At 38.7% G+C, this 18764-nt stretch overlaps 1 protein-coding gene across 1 annotated transcript in view; it reads left to right on the plus strand.

Moving 5' to 3' along the window:
- The window catches only part of ZFYVE9 (zinc finger FYVE-type containing 9), a 56106-nt gene that overhangs the window by 6938 nt on the left and 30404 nt on the right, over window positions 1–18764 (plus strand). Inside the window, exons 2-4 of the mRNA XM_068198755.1 lie at window positions 7946–8048; window positions 12720–12824; window positions 13599–15658. Of these exons, the coding sequence (XP_068054856.1) occupies window positions 12755–12824; window positions 13599–15658 (2130 nt within the window). The 5' untranslated portion in view covers window positions 7946–8048; window positions 12720–12754. The remainder of the gene's footprint in view (window positions 1–7945; window positions 8049–12719; window positions 12825–13598; window positions 15659–18764) is intronic.

An 18764-nucleotide genomic window follows, 5' to 3' on the forward strand; every position in this document is an offset into this window, starting at 1 on the left:
TTCATATCACTGAGGCTCTGAATACTGAGCTTTCTTTGTAGGCTGGAGGAGACAAAAAAGCTACATGGTTAAAATATACCCAGCCAATCATGGCAATGTAATTTTTTATTCCCTGTCTGCACTGTAATGCAGATAAATGAACATTTAATATGAATTGAGATAACGTAAGAGGAAAGTTCCCTCTTTGGGATTTTTTTTTTCATTTATCCTCCCAGTGTTTGAAATTCTCCTGTGATACTGTGGAAATACACGCTATGGCTTGGAAATAGCTTGCTTCTGAGGCTTGTGTTTGGTAGAGAAAGGCACAGGTATTTCTTATTTACACGCTTTTTGGGCTATATCCAGTATACAGCTGCTGTTTCTGTTGGCCCAGCCACACTGAGAGTCCAGCAGAGCATATTGGTTGTCTCTGTGTTACAAAGGTACATTGTAAATGCTGTGTTGGTTAATTCAAAATGAGTGTTTTAATGGTCTCTTATTTGGTGAACTTGAAAGTACATACAAAGCCCACTTCTTAGGTTATGTTATTAACAGATTACTTTAAATAGCATATATATTGAAACGGGCTCTTATCTGAAACACTAAATTGCATTGATTGTAGTAATTTCATACTGTGTTTTTGTATAAATGATGAAGGCTGCATAAAGCCTCAGCATATTTCATGGGTTTCACAGCTCTTTCTTGACTCTTTTATAAATGTAACTTTAAAAGGTTGTTACTCTAAGCATCAGTCCACCTATGTGCTTTTTGGCTTTCAAGTAATTGTATTGGTGGACTGGCTTAATAGCTTCTATATTGTATTTACCTTGGTTTCACTTAACAAGTAATTTGTAAAATGCATTTTAACCCATCTCTGGAATTTGCTCATAGATTTTCTTTTTGAATACTCATGTAGAATGAATGTGGGGTTTATTATGATGCCAATTAGAAATTGTTCCTTGAGACTCTCAGGCAATAGATAGATGTATATGTGGTGGTTTTGTTCCCTTATTAATTTCCTATAATACCCCTTGTGGCTATATATTTTTTTTTCATTAAGCTTCATTTCTGTACAGATGGCTTTTAAATGTAATTGTACCTTCTAATTTGAGGAAACATGCAATAGTGCCTCCTATGTAATTAACAAAACTTGTCTTGGGTCTTGGCTGGAGATTTCAAATACTAAGATGCTTGAGGGAAGTGGTCCTGGATGCTGAGTCCCCACTGTGTGCATGTGTCACAAAATGCATTTCAGGCTACAAGGCTGGGGGTTTAAATGAATTTGTGAAGGAGCTTAACAATGGTCAGTATTGATGAGGAGGGGTAGGAGGCAGGTTGACAGTTGGGACAGTGTCTTAGGATATGGCTGTTATTTTAGCCATGTGGGTTTTTTTGTTTTGTTTTGTTTTGTTTTTTGCTTTTTTGTTGGCCAGCCCTCTGAAGACTTTCATTTCTGTTTGCAAAGTGGATGGACCACTATTGCTGTTGGGTTTGCTCCCATTCTTCTTAATCTCATGTAGTTAATAAGGTTGCTTACAAGTATGTTTATGCCAGTAATGAACAGTAACATTGGCACATGAGATTTCTTATGGTTTTGGGTTTTTTTTCCTCTCAGAGAAAGAAGAAAGCTTGGGTAGGGAGAAAACAAACGGATGCAGGAAGAAGTGAATGGGGAAGGAATGTGAGAGGGGAAAAAGAGCCCTCCAGATGAAGAAAACAGGAGCATGCTACAGGCTAAGAAGGAGGGGTAAAGAGGTGGGGATTCATGGCTGAGCTGAATCAACCACCCTATCAGTGGACAGAAGAGGTGGCAGAGGTTTCTCAGTTTTGATCTGAGAAATGTTGCATCTGAGTTTAGAAGAATTTGAAGTTCCTACAGCTCTGTAAGATTTCTGATAACTGTATTAATACTCATAACTCATTAATAAGGAAGCCTTTCAAATGTTTTTGGGTTTTTTCTTTTAAGTCTTTATTTCCTGTGCCTGCTAACAGAGATACAGAATTATGGGCACTTAGTATTATAACCAAAACTTAATAAATTTCAGGTGGATGTCCTGATTGCCTCAGTGGCACAGTATATCAGTGAAAAGCAAAAGCTTTACAGTGCACCTAAATGCAAGTTACTGCCTGCTTCTGGTGGTTAGTGCTCAGTGCCTTCAGCCCTGTTACAAGCATGTTAATGGCCCTGAGCACAGATGAGGTGCATGCTCAGAAATAGCAGTTTCAGTACGCACTGTTGCCATGGATTATTGAGTCGTATCGAATGAGTTACTAGTTACAGATGACTTAAGACATAATGCACTGTGAGCATCAGCAGTGATGTTAGTTAGATCATGATCACAAACGTGGGAGGGAACTTTGCTACACTTGACAACAGTGTTTTATAATGTGTTTGGTGTGATATGAATATAAAGGTTACACAAAATGGGAATTAAGTTACCTACTTAGAGATAATTTCAGGGAAAAAAGAGTATGAGATAAAAAGTCCATATTTATTTCAGAGGTGTATGGTAATCCAGCTTTACATAACATAGGATTTGAGAAATAGTAACAGTTTGGTGTCTATAATTATATTTCTTTAAAAGTTATGTCTGAATTTAGAACACTGTTGTGTGGTACAGTTATCAGATGAGCAGAAATGACCACAGGAGTGCAGGAAACAAAGTCTGTTGAGAAAGGTGGTGTTAGTAGGTGCCTGACTGCTTTCCAGCAGTCTTTCAAAGTTCAAATGGTCCATTCTCTGAAGAGCAGCTGAATGTACAAATTGTGTTGCTTCCAGCAGCTTCTCTCCCCTGTTTGTGTGGCAGTTCTGGCTTTTATTATCAGCTTTTGCTCACTGGCACTTGCAAGTGTCAGTCCCACATGAGCTTTATAATAAAGGACAGTTCCTTAGAAGTTGTAGGCTTTTAGTTAGAGATTCTAGGGGACCTCAGTCAGTTCTTCCCTTATTGCCCAAATCTAAGAAAGATCTGAAATAATGTTGAGTCTATTTGGGTTTCATTCTTGTTTCTACCCTACATTGGAAAGAAGAAAAATTCATAAAGTGTTAGAATAGAGGATTAATCCACTCTGGTATAGAGTGTGCAGCTTTAAATAATTTTATTCTTCAGATGTGTTAAACATGAGAGTCAAAACCTTCTCAAATACTGAAACACAAAAATGATCCCATAAATCTACTTGTTCTATATGTTTACTTTAGTTTGTGTTTGAATAAAGATAAATAACAGCTTCAGACCAGTATGTTAAATGGATTAATTTTTAAAAATAACTGTGTTGTTATATTGATGACATTACTTGGAACCCATGCACAAATTAAGAAACATGATTTCATATTAAATTTATGTTTAATGCGCTGTGCATTAGCTTTTTGTGATTTACAGTATTTTAACCTTGGAAGTTTCATGAAATAAAGTGTTACAAAACATTAGATACATAAACCACCACATTCTGAAGTGACCTCTACGAGCATATGAGTAAGCTCAGGAAAGGATTTTTCTTTTCTTTTTTTTTTTTTTTTTTCCAGCTGTATTCCTCTGGAAAAACTTGCGTGGAAGGCAGCACTGTGGTGTAAACCTATCTATTTGTTCTTCCCCAGAGCAGGGATGGATCCTTTTCCAGGCATCAGAGGCAGTTACATAAGCAGGAGCTGGTTCCTGTCTCCAGGTGCTGAGGCCTCTGCAGTGGGCTGAGGCTGCTTGGCAAGGCTGGGCTTTGTGTCAGGAAAACAAATCAATTGCTTTCTCCTTGAAATAGTAAAAAAGGGTAGGAAATGGAATTTTATTTCTACTGTAAATGGTTATAAAGCAGGTGTCCTTTTCAGTTGAGATGCTTTTATTTTCTGGAGCACAAAGGTTGATAATGCTGCTGTAGTTGTTCTTGTCTCCCTGTTACTTTTGACTGTGATACTTCCTATAACGCTGCTTTGAAGTTGCTGCTCTTTTGACTGCCTTACTACTGCTCAGGCATGTGTGAATGTCGCCTTATGGAAACTTGGCTGGAGACAAGAGTGGAAATAATGGCTTTAAAATGGCATGGGGGAGAGTCAAGGGAAAAGATGTAAATATAGGTGAAATAATTAGAGACTGTTCTGCTTTAAGCATTGTCCACTTCTGTTTGTTCAGTTGATTGGAAAAAAAGACAATCCAATGCAACATTGCAACAGTTTATCTTTCATCAGCATTCATGGTTAGTGAGCTGGTACGAAGTGTTGTATTACACAGAAATAGCTTGCCATGCCCCAGCCTGCTCTTGGGTGCATTTATATCGAGTAGTAGGAACATCAGCAAATTATGGACAGTAAAGCTGAAGGATGCTTGGTCATCTTGAGCTTTTGGTGCAGGGAAAGGATTAGCAGTGACTGTATCTTCTCTGTATTTGTTACATTTCATTTTTGCTGCTGTATTTAGTATTTTTCGCTAAATGGATTTATAGTGAGTTTTAATTGGATTTTTCTAATCTGAATTGTGGTATACACCATGTATTTAAAAAAATCTGTGTCATTTGCTGAGTTTTCTTTAATTACTTAGAATTCTGAAAGCAATTTTTTTTTTGCTGATTGCATTGAATGACTACTACTTCAATTTATTAATAGAACACTTAATTTTGGAATGCTTAATCTTGGGCCTAATCTGAAATCCTTGCCATTGCAGGCATTTTCAGGTGTGTGGCTGTTACTGCTGCTGCTGTGTCACAAATGCTATGTAACACCCGCCCTTCCCTTCATTTGCCACCTGCTAGGTAGAAAGAGCTCCATTTTGGGGACAAAATTGTTGGGCATGTGGTAAGCCACCACTATTCCAAGCATTACATTACTTGAGTGAAGAACCCCCTTTTCCATTTGTGAAGTTTTAGCTTCTAGACTGATAGATCAGTTAAAGTAATTAATTTTACATTACTGATGTGTGTCCTGAAACTTTCCACCTATCTCCCCCCTTGTTTAAGTACACTGATTTCCTGTTCATGTACCCCCCTGCTATGGTATTCCTTGTTGTAATTTGTATTTTCTTGCAGACATGAGGTCTGAACAAATCGCCTGTCTGTAGTCTCTGAATCTCCCATCTGATACTTGCAGAGTGTAGACAAGGTAGGAAGTGAAGATACCAGTGTTGAAATCTGGATTTGCATTTAAGATAATGCCTAGTTCAACTAATCTAGCAATAATAAAGTGCCTTAAAATGGCTGCAGATGTCTCCCTGCCTACTCAAAGACATCTCCTCACTGGTAGCACATTATAGAGGATCTGTAGTGTAGTTAAGAGTTGGATCTTTGCCAGTAGATGGAAGCATTTTTTAGCATCTCCTCATGCTTTGAGCATTTTTTGCATTTTTTTTGCCATAGTATTAAAATTGCTTCTTTTTCTGTCTCTTTCCATTTATTATAGGCTATTCCAGTTTCTCTAGTTCAGATTACTTTCATTTAATGTTGTAAACATTTTTTACATTCTTTTTTGTGGAAGATATTTCTAATTTTGTATTTTTGGAGTTCTTTCCTTCTATTCTTCATCTTTTCTTTATTCTGTGCACATCTCTGCTTGTCAAATTTCTCTTCCATTTCTGTTTTGCTTTTGCAGTAATTGGGAGTCACCTTCTTGGAACTCCTGAGGGAAATCAGACATGTAGGGTACAACCAAAGCAGCACCTGAGTGACACCAGGGCAGGAGACAGAGGAGTTCAGCCCACCATCAGCAGAAGAGATAAGGAACTGAAATTCTCCAAGTAGCAAACTGGGACAACAGGGACACTGGTCCTTCTTCATGCAGTGATCTTAGGTCTCAGTGGGCCCATAATTTTTAGGTGGAAATGTATGTATTTTTTACAAATGTGATGGAACCCTTTTTTAGCAGTGCGTGTGATTCAGAGAAAACCTAATAATCACTAGGTTATATGTTGTTGTGAGTATTCTTGGCTCTCATTTGTAGTTATTCCTTTTGTCCTCAATTTTCATTTAAATATACTTTTCTTACATTAAATCTTACTGGAAAAAGAATTTGGCTCTGTTGCCAACTTGGGTTTTTTTCCATGAAATCCAAATGTTGTAATTTACTTTTTTTATTTTACTTTTTGTTTAAATATATTACATTCATATCTGTAAGCATGCTTTGATTTTTGCATTGATCTTTGCAAGGGGAATAGCTGATGAGAGTAAATGTTGAATTGTAAACAAAAAGCTCCAGGACCTCCAGGTAATATTTCTTCAAAGCTTACTTTGGAGACTGGCAGCCATTGATTGGATCTTCTCTGTTGAGTGGTTACGCACAAAAAAGTCATTGCCTGGGAAGAATGGAACAAGGAAAGAGGAGCAGAGTGAAAACAATAAATAATAAAGCTGTGCCCTGGATATTGCTTGCCTAGAAGGTTTGCTGGCTTAGAGCAGGGGTGTCAGCACAGCTCGTTTCAGCTGTGGGTTGCCAGGGCTGACCCGTTTCTGATCAGGGAAGGTTGAGCTCTGTGGTTAATGTATGACTGGTTCACGTGATGTTCGTGATGCAGCTGACAGGCCTTGCCATAAATCACAGTCAGAATTGTCATTAATTGATCTGTCTTTTCAAAGGGGTCATGAAAACTGAGTCATTTTCCTGTACTACAGGCTGGGAGGGGACATGGTGGTGGTATGGTGGTACAGAAAACCTTCCCCACTGCCACGTGTACTTCACATCCCTTTGAAAAGGCTTATTCTGAAGCCTTTCAGTGGAATTAAATTTCCTCCACTTCTGTTTTTGCATGCATGTGAAGCCTATCTGAAGAATGTTGTAATAAGATAACATCTACTATTTCCCAGATAACCAAAACTCATTTTCATTTATAGAGGCGAAAATACACATAGCATCAGAAATTTTACTTGTATACCGGAAGAGTTCTGCTGGCATCCAAAGCTGTGGGATTCTGAGTTTGAAAACAGTACTACTCAGAGTGCTACTGTTCAGTTCATTAGTTTCCTGGAATTATTACTGTAGCTTATTTCTGAAAAGAATAATAAACAACCCTGGGAAAAATTTAGTATAACACTGAATATTGCTTTCATGCATGGAGAACTGCTTTTTTTTTTTTTTTAGCTCTGTTAATTTTGCTGGAGCTTTAAGATTTTTTTTCTAACATATGTTACAGCTTCATCAGAGTACTAATAAATATTTCAGCTACCTAACAGGTCAAAATGTCAGTGCTAGCAAACCTTAAAAAATGAATTTAAGATATCTCATTCCTTTTTTTGTTGCACTGTTTGTCATAAACTGGTTTCTGTTTTCTCTGCCCATGGCTGTGTTGGATTTTTGAGCTATGTTGGCTGTTGGGATGCAGTCTGAGAAAATGAGCACCTGACCTATAGAAATGCTGTGGACTGAAGAACAAAAGTTTCTTCATATGACTTTTTTTTCCTCTTGAGTCCTTTGTGCTATTGAGGGTTGGTGCTATTGTGGGTCTTCTGAGAAGAAGCCTTTAGGAAATGAAGGGAGCCTAAGACTGTAGGGGGAATAATTTGAAGACAAAACCACTTGTTTAGCTGTAACAAAATCAGTGGGAAGCTGATGAATGCAGTTTACAGAATCCAGAGAGCTGTGAATTTTTGTTGACTATCAAAGCTACTAGCTCTTTATTTTTGGAAGGCCTATTGTAGTATAATAGAATTGATTTCAGAGGCTAGTTTTATAAATTGTTACAGTCAAGGTCATCAGGAATACAAGGACAGTTGGAGTTGCTGTGTTACACTGAGAGTTTACAGTTAAATGAAGAATAATAACAGGTAGGTAGCAATGTGGTTTTTATTAGCAACATTTTTCACCAGACTGTTGGAGAGCAGTAGTGGCATAGTGCACACACATCTCTGAATCTAAAGCTGCAGATGTAATCCAGATCATCTGAAGCTTGCAGCACTTGTCAAATAGGCCTGTGCTAGCTGCAGTCACGTGTTGAAAAGGACATGGTTTGTGTCAGAATTACCTGTCATAAAATACATGTTTGTATTTTCTTTCTAGGATCAAGTAGAACACCCTGATTCAGCAGAACTGGCTGATTGTGCTGCAGTCACCATGAGAAGGCACAGGGTCATTTGTTTCTTAACTTATGTATAAGAAAAAGGTAAGAGGCAAGTTCTGCTTTACAATATAATGATTCAGAGTTCTGCACCTGAAATGTTTTTCATGCATACTTACAGATATATAATTATATACATACACCTTTGTGTATGGATGGATCTCTCATAAAGAAGACGATGGAGTATTTTTAGCAATTTGTTGTTTTGTTTTTTGCTGAGAGTAATTGCCCCATTTTAGAGCAAAGATTGTGTCTTATTTTGTTTGGGAGAGGGGAAGGCAGGCAAAGTCTTTCTTTCTCAGTCTGTGCTGTAGCCGGATCTCATCGGTTCTAAATAAAGCTATTGCTCAACTCGGAACAAAGTGTTCGTTACAGCAGAGGTGCCTGACTCGTAGGGACAGGTAACACACATCGCCGAAGGGAGCTGGAACAAGATGTGCACTTGACCATTGTTAGCTGGGGTTGAAGGAAGTCTTCAGGAGCCCTGGAACTAATAAATCTGTCCAGTCCATCTGTACTTCCGTGTTGTCATGCTATGGGAAAGTGACATTTTCTGGATGTGTGATTTTTTTATCAGGATGAATAAGCAATGTTTGATTTCAATTTGATCATGCCCTTTGTGACTTCCATCTTAGGAGCTTTTCATATATGAAAAGCATATTTTTTATGAGGACTGTAATAAACTATTTGAGCATTTTGTGTAGTAAGAGATTACTGAAACGTGTAGGTTCACAGTTTGATATTGAAAGAGTTGCTCCACAGGACAGCATGACAGAAAATCCTGAGATCCTATTCTGGTTCTTTACATTTTCTCTGGTTTTTAGGTCTTTGCTGTGAGGCCAGTAGTTGAATGTCAGTATTATTTCCTTTCAGTGCATTTTTTATTACAGTGTTTTAATGTGATTATGAGCTGATCATCCACTAAAAGACAATTAGAAAGACTAAAGGCTGTCAGTTCCCTTGGTGAAAACATCCCAAGGATAATTTAGGATATGCATTGCAGAAGATCATGGGTTATCCCTTATCATAGAGCCCAACACAAATACAAGTGTGGCTGCTCTGCAGGTGTAACACAAGGCCAGTCTCTTGTACAGCTCATTTCCCAGGAGCAAACTGGCTGTGAGATATCGGAGCTCTCTTGAGAGGCAGTCTCCAAGGCTAAGCCTGTTTGGAATAACACCTAATTTTAAGGAAGGTTTTTCTGTCCTTTACTTGTCTCCGTCTTTCCCCCACTATGCGACTGAAGGTTGTGTTATGTCTGAATGCTGTGATGACAAGGGCAGTAATTCTGGGTAGATAGGATACACACATTTCTGGTACATGCACCTTTAAATTTAGACATCAAGGGAGAGTAAAACATGTAAGCTTCATGGAATGTAAGTTCCTAAGTTTCAGAAATGAAGATGAAAGCCCATGCTGTTGTTGTGAAGAAATTGAGAAGTAAAACATGCTTTCTGAATTATGCATGATGTGTGATCCAACAGGAGCTTGAAAATAATCTGATTTGACAGACTGCATGTTTTAATTAGCTCTTTGCCCTGAAAGACAGAAGATGGCTCTGCAATGGGTAACAAGTGATCTTGAGTTCTGGACTTACATACCAGTGGATAGTAACCATTGTATTAATATTTTTTGTATACAGAGTTAAATAAAACATAAAATTTTACTGTTTTTCCCATAATTAGTCTTTTCTGCCAAATCTTTGCATGGAGAACTGTATTTTTGGAAAAAAGTCTCCTGGTTTTTACTCATTGGTGGTTTGTGCTTCCTTTTCTTTGCAGTGGCACAAGATCCTCTTCTTCATATTGTTCATCCCAATATATAGTAATTTAGGATCTCCTTTTTGGTAGCATACAGCTAAAATTGCCACTGAAACTTTTTTCTGATTTGCTCCTGTTTTTATTCTCCTTTTTCCAGAGTCTAAGTGTTGTGTGTTTGCTCATCAGCTTCTCTCCATGCCATGACTCAGGATATTTGAGCAATACTACAGTTTCTCAACTATTAAATGTCATGCCAACCTTTGTCCTAAGAGGAACTTTGGGATTAGAGTAATTTTAAAAGTCTTCCAAACTTTTATGGTGGTATATGAGAGATGCAGTCAAAAGTTTCAAAAGACCTGTAAAGGAATATATTTTTTATTTAGCTTGGGCATTTAATAAAGATATTCAAAATAAAATTAAACTCTAAACCACAGGGAAAACAGCTCCTCAGTTATTATAGCATGCTGTGTTAGAGCGTTTTATTTTCTATTTTGATCTTGAGTTGCTAGCTGTAGTGAATTGAAGCATTAAATCTTCAACTGGCAAATATGTGAGTTGCTGACAATCAGGAAGCCTTGCTGATATCTGTTAGGAACATAAGTACTCATCCTCCTTTACTGTCAGACAGAGGAGAGGACATTAAGGGCTTCTGTGGGTTTGGCAGTGTGTTTTGCCCTTGGCAGAAACTTGCAGAAGAGCTGGGGGGGGTTATTGTGTTCTTTTATATAATAATAATAATTTTAGATATTAGACCTAAAGATTTGCAGCTGACCTTTTCTGAGAAATACCTATTGCAACAGACAGTGAGATCTCATTTAGAGTGGCTGTCAGCTTAGTGACTGTGAGCTTAAAAATAAAAGGTTCTCCATATATCCTGGTACATCAGTGAGTGAAATAACAATAGTGATATAAAAGGTCTTTTCTCTCTTCAGTTGGAACTCATGAGCACAAAAATTTGTTATGGCATTTTTCAGTCTTGCAGTGCCTCACTGACAAGTAACCTTTGCATCATTGACTTTAGTAGCAGGACTTTGCCTAGGAATAATTATACATGTCTTCATCAGTTATTTGCTAGGAGCAATGTTATCATTATAATGTAAATTAATATATTATAAATGGATGTGAAATCAACTGGTATTTTGTACAAAACAGTTCTACTTTTTGAGACTCCTGAAATGCAGCTGGTGATCAAGGTGGGCGGCTTTTCCATTGCTTATGTTAAGATCTGTGCATCTATGCACAGTAAATGATACAGCAAATCATCTGTTTTCCTTGCAGAAGGAGTTAATCTAGAATTCCAGAACAGTGGACAAATCTAGGACTATGTCAGATGACAAGTGTAGTTTATCTTGGAATTATTTTGCAAATGGTCTTTTTTCTGTTGATGCATATTAGATTCATTTTCTTTAGAACTAGCTTCTATGTATATCTTCAATACATGCCTTAGTCTAATTATACTAAATAGCAATATATTTCTGTGATATCATGATCCTTTTGAAACAACCATGTATCAAATTTTAAGTTGACCTTGAAAACTTGAACTCTGCATTTTGTGATATTTTAATGCACAGTCCTTTCCTATCCATAACCTAACTGCAGCTGTTGCCCATAAGAAATACAAAACTGTTGTACCGTAAATATTTATAATTCGGGAATTTGTAAATACAGAATGTTGTAGTAATGGAAATAAAGGTGGTTGACGTTTTCCTCAAATCCAGATACTGTGGGGATAATAGTAAAGTATTGTTTTAAATTGGAAACTTCCTCTAATGTGTTGTATCTCTGGTGGAAGAAAGCAGGTTTTTAATTGAGCTGTCAGGTCTAACACTGCTTCATGCTGCAAAACAAGGTTCTCACCCTCTCCTCCTCCATTGCCTTTTTTCACAACAGTGAAAGCCAACTCTGAAGAGAATAAAGCTGTTTTGGGTGATGTTCAGAGAACAGATCAAGTCAAGGTCTCTGTGGTTTATAAGTTATGGCACACATTTCCCAGTGAAAATGTCTCTGTTGGTAGTGAATGTTTGGAAAAAATGAATCTGGGTGTCTTGTTGCTACAAGACTTCGGTAGTGAGGTGTCCATGTTACTGCTGTTAGGGCAAAATATTACTTATTATGTGAAGATAGTTATGTAATGATTCAGGGTTGGGTTTTTTGCTTTGGTTTTGTTTTTTTTTTTCCCTCATTTCTCTCTTGTCATCTTCTTTTATAGCCTGAGAGCATTATCTCTTGGTGAGACTATTTACTTCTGTGCATTTTGCTAGATTTCCAGTGGCTGCCTTTCAGAGAAAAAAGGATTATTAAAGTAGACATTTTAAGAGGCAGCACAATTCAAGTAACACCCATTAAGTCCCTTAACAATTTTTGCAAGTATGAATCTTTGGAGCATCTCGAGAGGAATGAGGACTGACACAGAGTACTGCTAGCCTATGGTACATTAAAAAAACAGAAGCACAGGGAGTTTAAATTCCTTGTTCAAAGCCACATGAACTAATTAGTGGTAGCACAGATCTCAAAGTCAGGTCTTCAGATTTTTTTACTTGGCCTTTCTGGTTTCTCTAGACTGGTTTTTGTTTTTTTGGGTTTTTTTTGTTTGTTTGTTTGTTTGTTTTTTGTGGGTGTTTTGTGGGTGTTTTTTGAGGTTCCTTTTTTTTGTTGTTGTTGTTTTTTAGACTGTGTCACAGCAGTTTTGCTCTTACCATTATGGTGATCCTGATAGCCAGATATATTAATGTGAGAGACTGAAGGTAATAAAATCCAAAGCAAGTTTGGGGAATTTGTTCATCTGAATGAAGCAAGTTTAAGCAAACAAATAACAAATAATTTTTATTCCTGAAAATACTTCTGATTTATGTAAAATTTGATTTACAAAGGACTTTTCCCCTTAAATCAGGACAATATGTAAGGGAACACTGCTGACTGAAGGTTAAGCATCTGATTGTAATTTGTTCTTTGGCAGGTTTAGACAAGGATCTGGTGGTCGTTCCCTGACAAATGGAGAACTATTTCCAAGCAGAGGCATATAACCTTGATAAGGTTTTAGATGAATTTGAGCAAAACGAAGGTGAGTAATTTTGAAGAGGATTGTAGATGCACATCAGATGTCTTCTACAGAGGACAGTATAGAATAGGGGGAGATCTGTGATACCCTTTGTGGGTTTGAGTTGCAAATTAATCTCAGAATTTTCAACAAACATCTGTTAATTTTGCATGGTGTGTCTTCAGCATTTCTTAGTAGCATTCTCTTCTGCTTCCATTCTTGTTTACCTTTGTAAAATTTCTTACTCTTTTAATAGCAAATGTGCCATACACTTCTAGTGAAAGGTTTTGTGGAGCTTAATCTCAGTAGCCATATATAAATCATTTATTTTAAACAAATCAGGCAAAACTTATTTTAAGCTTCTTTTGCAGAAATGTTTTATTAGGTCACATAAATCATATAATGAAGGTTATCATGTTCAAAGCACTAAACTTTTTGCCTAGTCTAATTGCTAATTCTTTGCTGTCAAGGAAGTTGAACTGTTCATTTTATGGGGGTGAGAATCTTTTCAGGCACTTCTAGCTGTCTAAAATATATTAATCAATACTTTAAAGCTGCTTTTGCAAATTCAACCTGATACTAATTGGGGTAGCTCTAAACTTCTTGAGTTCCAGAAACATTATGGAATGACACTACTAATGGTTGACCAAGGATGTTGGTTATGGCAGGTGAGCTTCATTTTTGTGCCCATATTTGAACACTTCTGCATTTCTGTTTGGGACATTCTAATGCAGCAGGATTAAAAGAACCTGTAGCTTTAATATGGCAGTAAGTTTTGTTGTTTAAACCCTTTTTCAGATGCCGCTGTTTCACCTACTCTGCTGGGTGCAAAGTGGAATCAGATTCTAGATCCGCCTTCTCGTCGCCTGTCATTCAACTCGGCTGTGGCCAACGTGAATGAAGTTACAACTCCTAACGAATGTCAGCAGAGATTAAAGTCTTTCTCCTTGTCCCACTCAGTGACTACACCAACAGGAGGAGGGGATCGCTGTGCTAATGGAAAGGATTTTAGCATAAGCCCAGAGACCCCAGTCATGTGGATCGATGATCAGGCAGCAGCAGATGATCAGTTGATTAAAAGAAATAATAATCAGGATGATCAGTGTAACTCAATGGAAGCAGGAGAAAAGAAATGTGGAAGTACAGCTTGCTTGCCAGAGGAGAAAAATGTGCTAGTGGTGGCAGTCATGCACAACTGTGACAGAACACTACAAAGTGATGATGTTGTGGATTGTACAAGTTACAGCAGTCAGTCCCTAATGGACTCTATTAGCTTTACACTGGATAATGAAAACCGACAGAGTGACCAGTTTAGTGTTACTGTAAATGGATCCACAGAAAAGGATATTGATACAGAAAAGCAGATAAACAGGCTGGGCACTGAAGATGACTCTGTAAGTAATTTGATTAATGCTTCATCTGAAAGCCTGACTGCTGCATGCCCCTCCTCTCGATTAAAGGAGGATTTTAATGTGAATAAAGATTTGTTGTTTTCAGAAGCTACAACTGCAGGGATCAATGCAGTGACTCTCTTACAGAGACCAGTTGATGGTACTGCTAAAATGCAAGAAAATTGTGCGTCAGTTGAAAATTTCACTAGTAAAGCCATTCCTCAGAGAACAGATCTAGAAGCTATAAACTCTTCTGGTTCCAGTAGTGGAAGCTTAATTGTAGAACAGGAAACAACCCAGCAGTTGCAGTCTAGGCTATCTGGGCTCACCGAGACCTGTCAACCTAACGTGGCTGGAAGTGGCAATTACAAGGAATGTGTTGCAGAGGATGTTAGTGCCACTGAAGGCGAAGTCATTGAATGTGATAAAAATCTCGGCACAACGGATTTGCACAGCATGGCAGAATGTTACGCTGAATCTCAGGAGATGACTAATTGGGAGCTGACAAAGTTGAATGAGATGAATAATAAGCAAACTCTAGGAGAGAATGAAAGATTTTTGCAGACCAAACAGCCTGATGATGCATGTGGGAATAGCAAAGAAGATGAAGATGGGGTATTGGAGGTAGGCATAGACTTAAAAGGGTCTGGTACAGATGAGCTTGGAGGGTCCAGTCTCTCTGATGTGATGGCTACATCAGCAGCAAGCTCTCTGTCTAATGGTTGTGATTCCTATGGAATGCAGAACCCAGTTGTTGCTCATGTTCCAAAGACTTTACCCTCCAAGGAAGACTCGGTAACAGAGGAAAAGGAGATTGAGGAGAGCAAGTCAGAATGTTATGCTAATGTTTATGAACAGAGAGGAAATGAGGCCACAGAAGGGAGTGGTCTTATTTTAAACAGCACTGGTGACCACATAAAGAAAAATTATTTGCATAATCTTTGTAGTCAGGTTTCATCCATGCAAGGGCAGACTTCACCAAAACCCATGACTAACCTGCAATATATCAGTGTTCCTTTTGGTGGTGCAAGACCTAAGCAACCCACAAATCTGAAACTGCAGATTCCGAAGCCATTATCAGACCACTTACAAAATGATGTTATTCCTCCAAATTGTGGAGGCAATAGTAAAAACAAAAATGTCTTTGGTAAGACGCAGTTAGGGGATACAGCAGACACGTTTCCTGGTGAAACATCTTCAAATGCCTCTGGTACTGGTTCTAATGGGGAACATTTGGACGAGTATGAATCTGGAGTCTCTAATAGTTCGTGCCTTGCAGTAGCCCCAGATAGTCCAGATAATGATCTCAGAGCTGGTCAGTTTGGAGCTCCAGCCAGAAAGCCTTTTACGACTTTGGGTGAGGTGGCTCCAGTGTGGGTTCCAGACTCTCAAGCACCAAACTGTATGAAATGTGAGGCCAGATTTACATTCACCAAAAGAAGGCACCATTGCAGAGCCTGTGGGAAGGTAAGTTCATATTTTGTGAATAAGCTCAAAGCACCCTTTTTTCCCTGGTACTGCACAACAGCGCATCAGAGGGCTTGCTAAGCTACTGGATATAGTTACCTGTGACATCTCTTCCTAAAAAGCTGTGTCTGCGTGAAGCAAAAATGGGAATTTCTGAGCTCTGATCTATTTAGGGTGCTAGTAAAGAATAACTAATTGTTACTAGTCTAAATGAGCAGTTGTATTTGTTGATTGCAATGATCATCATCCTTGGGTTTATGTCAGAACTTTTATAAAATGACTTAGTGCAGGAAACTGCTTTATAGAAATTACTGCGTCAATAATCCCATTAAAGTTACTGAAACAAACTTGTGCATTGGCAGTGGGCTGTTGGATTGCTGGCATTCCTGCTGGTTTACACAGCTGATCAACTCAGTTCTTCTCAGTCTTCTTTACTATTCTCATATTGCTTACATTATTTTAAATAGTATTAACATGTTTTTAAACATACATTTGCTCTTGGGGAAAAAAAAAAGTGGTTAACTGTAACCTGTGTATGTCCACACGGTGAAATGTCATAATGAAGACAACTAAAGCATAATTTCTGTATCACTTTTTGTTGTGTAAGAAATACTTTATTGTTGAGAGTGTTTTAACATTTTATGTATGTGCCATCTAGGTGAACTCAAATTCTTATGTGATGATTTTATTGTAAATTATTAACCTGTAAAGTATTCCAAATATCTTTTACTGAAATACATGTCAGTGACCTAAGTAGGAACTCAGGGAGAAAATGATGATGATTCAAAAGCAGTAAACTAACACTCTTGTCAATTAGGTATTAATGAATATTGTAAAAAGAAATACTAAAACCAACAAGAAGTAGAATAAAAATAACTTCAGTTCATTTAGGCCTCATTCAAAGGTTTCTGAAGTTGATTAAAACACCTGGCTGCTATGGGTGATAATTTTTGCTACAGGAAGAGTGCAGGGAAAGCAGAATGATGTGGATAAAGGACCTAAAAGAAGCAAATGTATCAGGAAAGCTCAAACCCTTAGGCCAGCTGGTTCTGGAAGCAGCCCAGCAGAACCCCCAGGCTTGCTCCTGTGAGATGGAACACGTGTCTCTTTTGTCCCTTTAGGAACCAGAATGCACAGCACTCAGCCTCTCACTGGAGAAATGCTGAGCAGTCTTTCCCAGGTGTCATGGTTTGGTGCTGGTGCAGTGCCAGTGCACCCCATGAAAATATATTTTTCTCAAATGAGTGCTGTGAGATGTGACCAGAAACAGAGCAGAGCAGGCTCGAGCTTAGAAATAAAGAAAAAAACTTTATTAACCTCCAACTGTAATAAAAGACACACACAGAATTCAGAATGAAAACCTTCCAAAACATTCCTCCTACCCCCACCCAATTTCCACCAAAGCACATTGAGACAAAACCTTGACTCTCGACCAACTTACCACCCTCAGATAATCAATTTTCAGTTCATCAAGGGAGAGAGGAGTCTCTCTTGTACCGCAAACTCTCCCAAGAAACACAATTGCAATCTCTTCTGTTTCCATGTCAAACGTGGAAGAAGCCTGGAGAAAATCTGCCATCGTGACATCCTCCTTCCATGTACAGTGCTCTCACCACTGTGCGTGGAGCAAGACTGCACACAGGGTTCCTTTAAGGATGTTTCGCCAAGTACCAAAGAACAACAGTTTCTCATTTTTGGGATAACAGTCCCCCCCATTTTCTCCTCTCCTGGGGCCAAGGGGCTTGACAACAGAGATCTTCTTCTTCCCTGAAGACAGAGGTCACCACCACACCCTCAACTTTTCTCTGTTCACTCCATTCCTACACATGCAATCACTGCAGCCGGTCACTCTCTTGGCTCCAACCATTGCATCCCCCTAAAAATGCAGTCTCTGTTGCAGGAGAAATTGGTTCAGTCTATGGCTATACAAGAAAAGTCCAGCCAAGGCCACTCCATCATCTCCTCCCACCTAGATTTCTTCTTCTAACATCTCGGGTCCCAGGCTGTCTCTCTTCTCTTTCAGATCAAGAAGATGAATGTTTCACAGAGCTTTCTTTATCCAGGAAAGGGTTAAAAGTCTCGGGCTCCCAGGATGACATCTTGGCTGCTCAGAACTCACACGCTGGGCACCTTCGCCCTCCCCTTCTCTTTCTCCTCTGCGGGCATACTGCACAATACCAAATTTCCAGGTGGAACAGGCTCGCTCTCTCTCTTTCCCTCTGCGGGGGGAACAAAGACATCTCAGTTGTTCTCCACCCTTCTGTCCGCCCCGGTTCCAGTCCCTTCAGCCCCTGGCCTACCTCTCCTAGGTTGCATGGCTTCCCCTCCCCCACCCAGCCTGTGGCTGGGCAGGGGAGGTCTGAACTCTTCTCTAACCAGAACCAAAAGAGAAAGTTCCCCTGGGAGTTCTCTGCTTTTAACCCCCTGTGTTCTCAGAGGCATGTCCAATGTCTTCAGTGCTCACACCAGGTGTCAATATTCGAGTCTGACCACTGATTGGTTTGACCCCAACTTCCTGAGGAAACTTACTTCCTTATCAACCCACGACACCAGGACAGTTTGAAAAGGTGAGCAGACGTTCCTTGTGCGCTGCTCCAGGACTTGCAGTTGGTTCAGCCCATCCTGCAGCAGCTTGGCTGCAGTGGAAGTCCCGATGTGGAGCCAGTAACCACAGGTGATCAATGAGCATCACATGAAGCTCATGCCTGCCTTCAGTGTACTACTTTTGATTTACATCACAGGCCTCATTCTTCTCATGGCAGTTGAAGAGAATCTGTAAGGCATGGAAGTTAATGTCCATGATTTTAACTTTCATATGTTAACTTACAGTGCTATTTAGGTTGCTTTTTTTTTTAAGCTGGACAAATATGACTTTGGTTTTCATGTGCAGTAAAATTTTCTACTTATTTTTGTGTTTTAAACAGGTTTATTGCTTGGATTTAATTGTTTTTCTGTAATGACTGAAGCCCTGAGTAGCACAAATGAATGCAGAAAATTAAAGTATCTGTAAATGGATAAAACACACAATGATGGAACAAGGCCAGAAATTTCTATGTGTTTTTTTCTTTTTTCATTCTTCTGACAAACCTTGAGAAGAATCACCAGT

This window comes from Anomalospiza imberbis, chromosome 9 (assembly GCF_031753505.1).
Source record: "Anomalospiza imberbis isolate Cuckoo-Finch-1a 21T00152 chromosome 9, ASM3175350v1, whole genome shotgun sequence".
Classification (NCBI taxonomy): Eukaryota; Metazoa; Chordata; class Aves; order Passeriformes; family Viduidae; genus Anomalospiza; species Anomalospiza imberbis.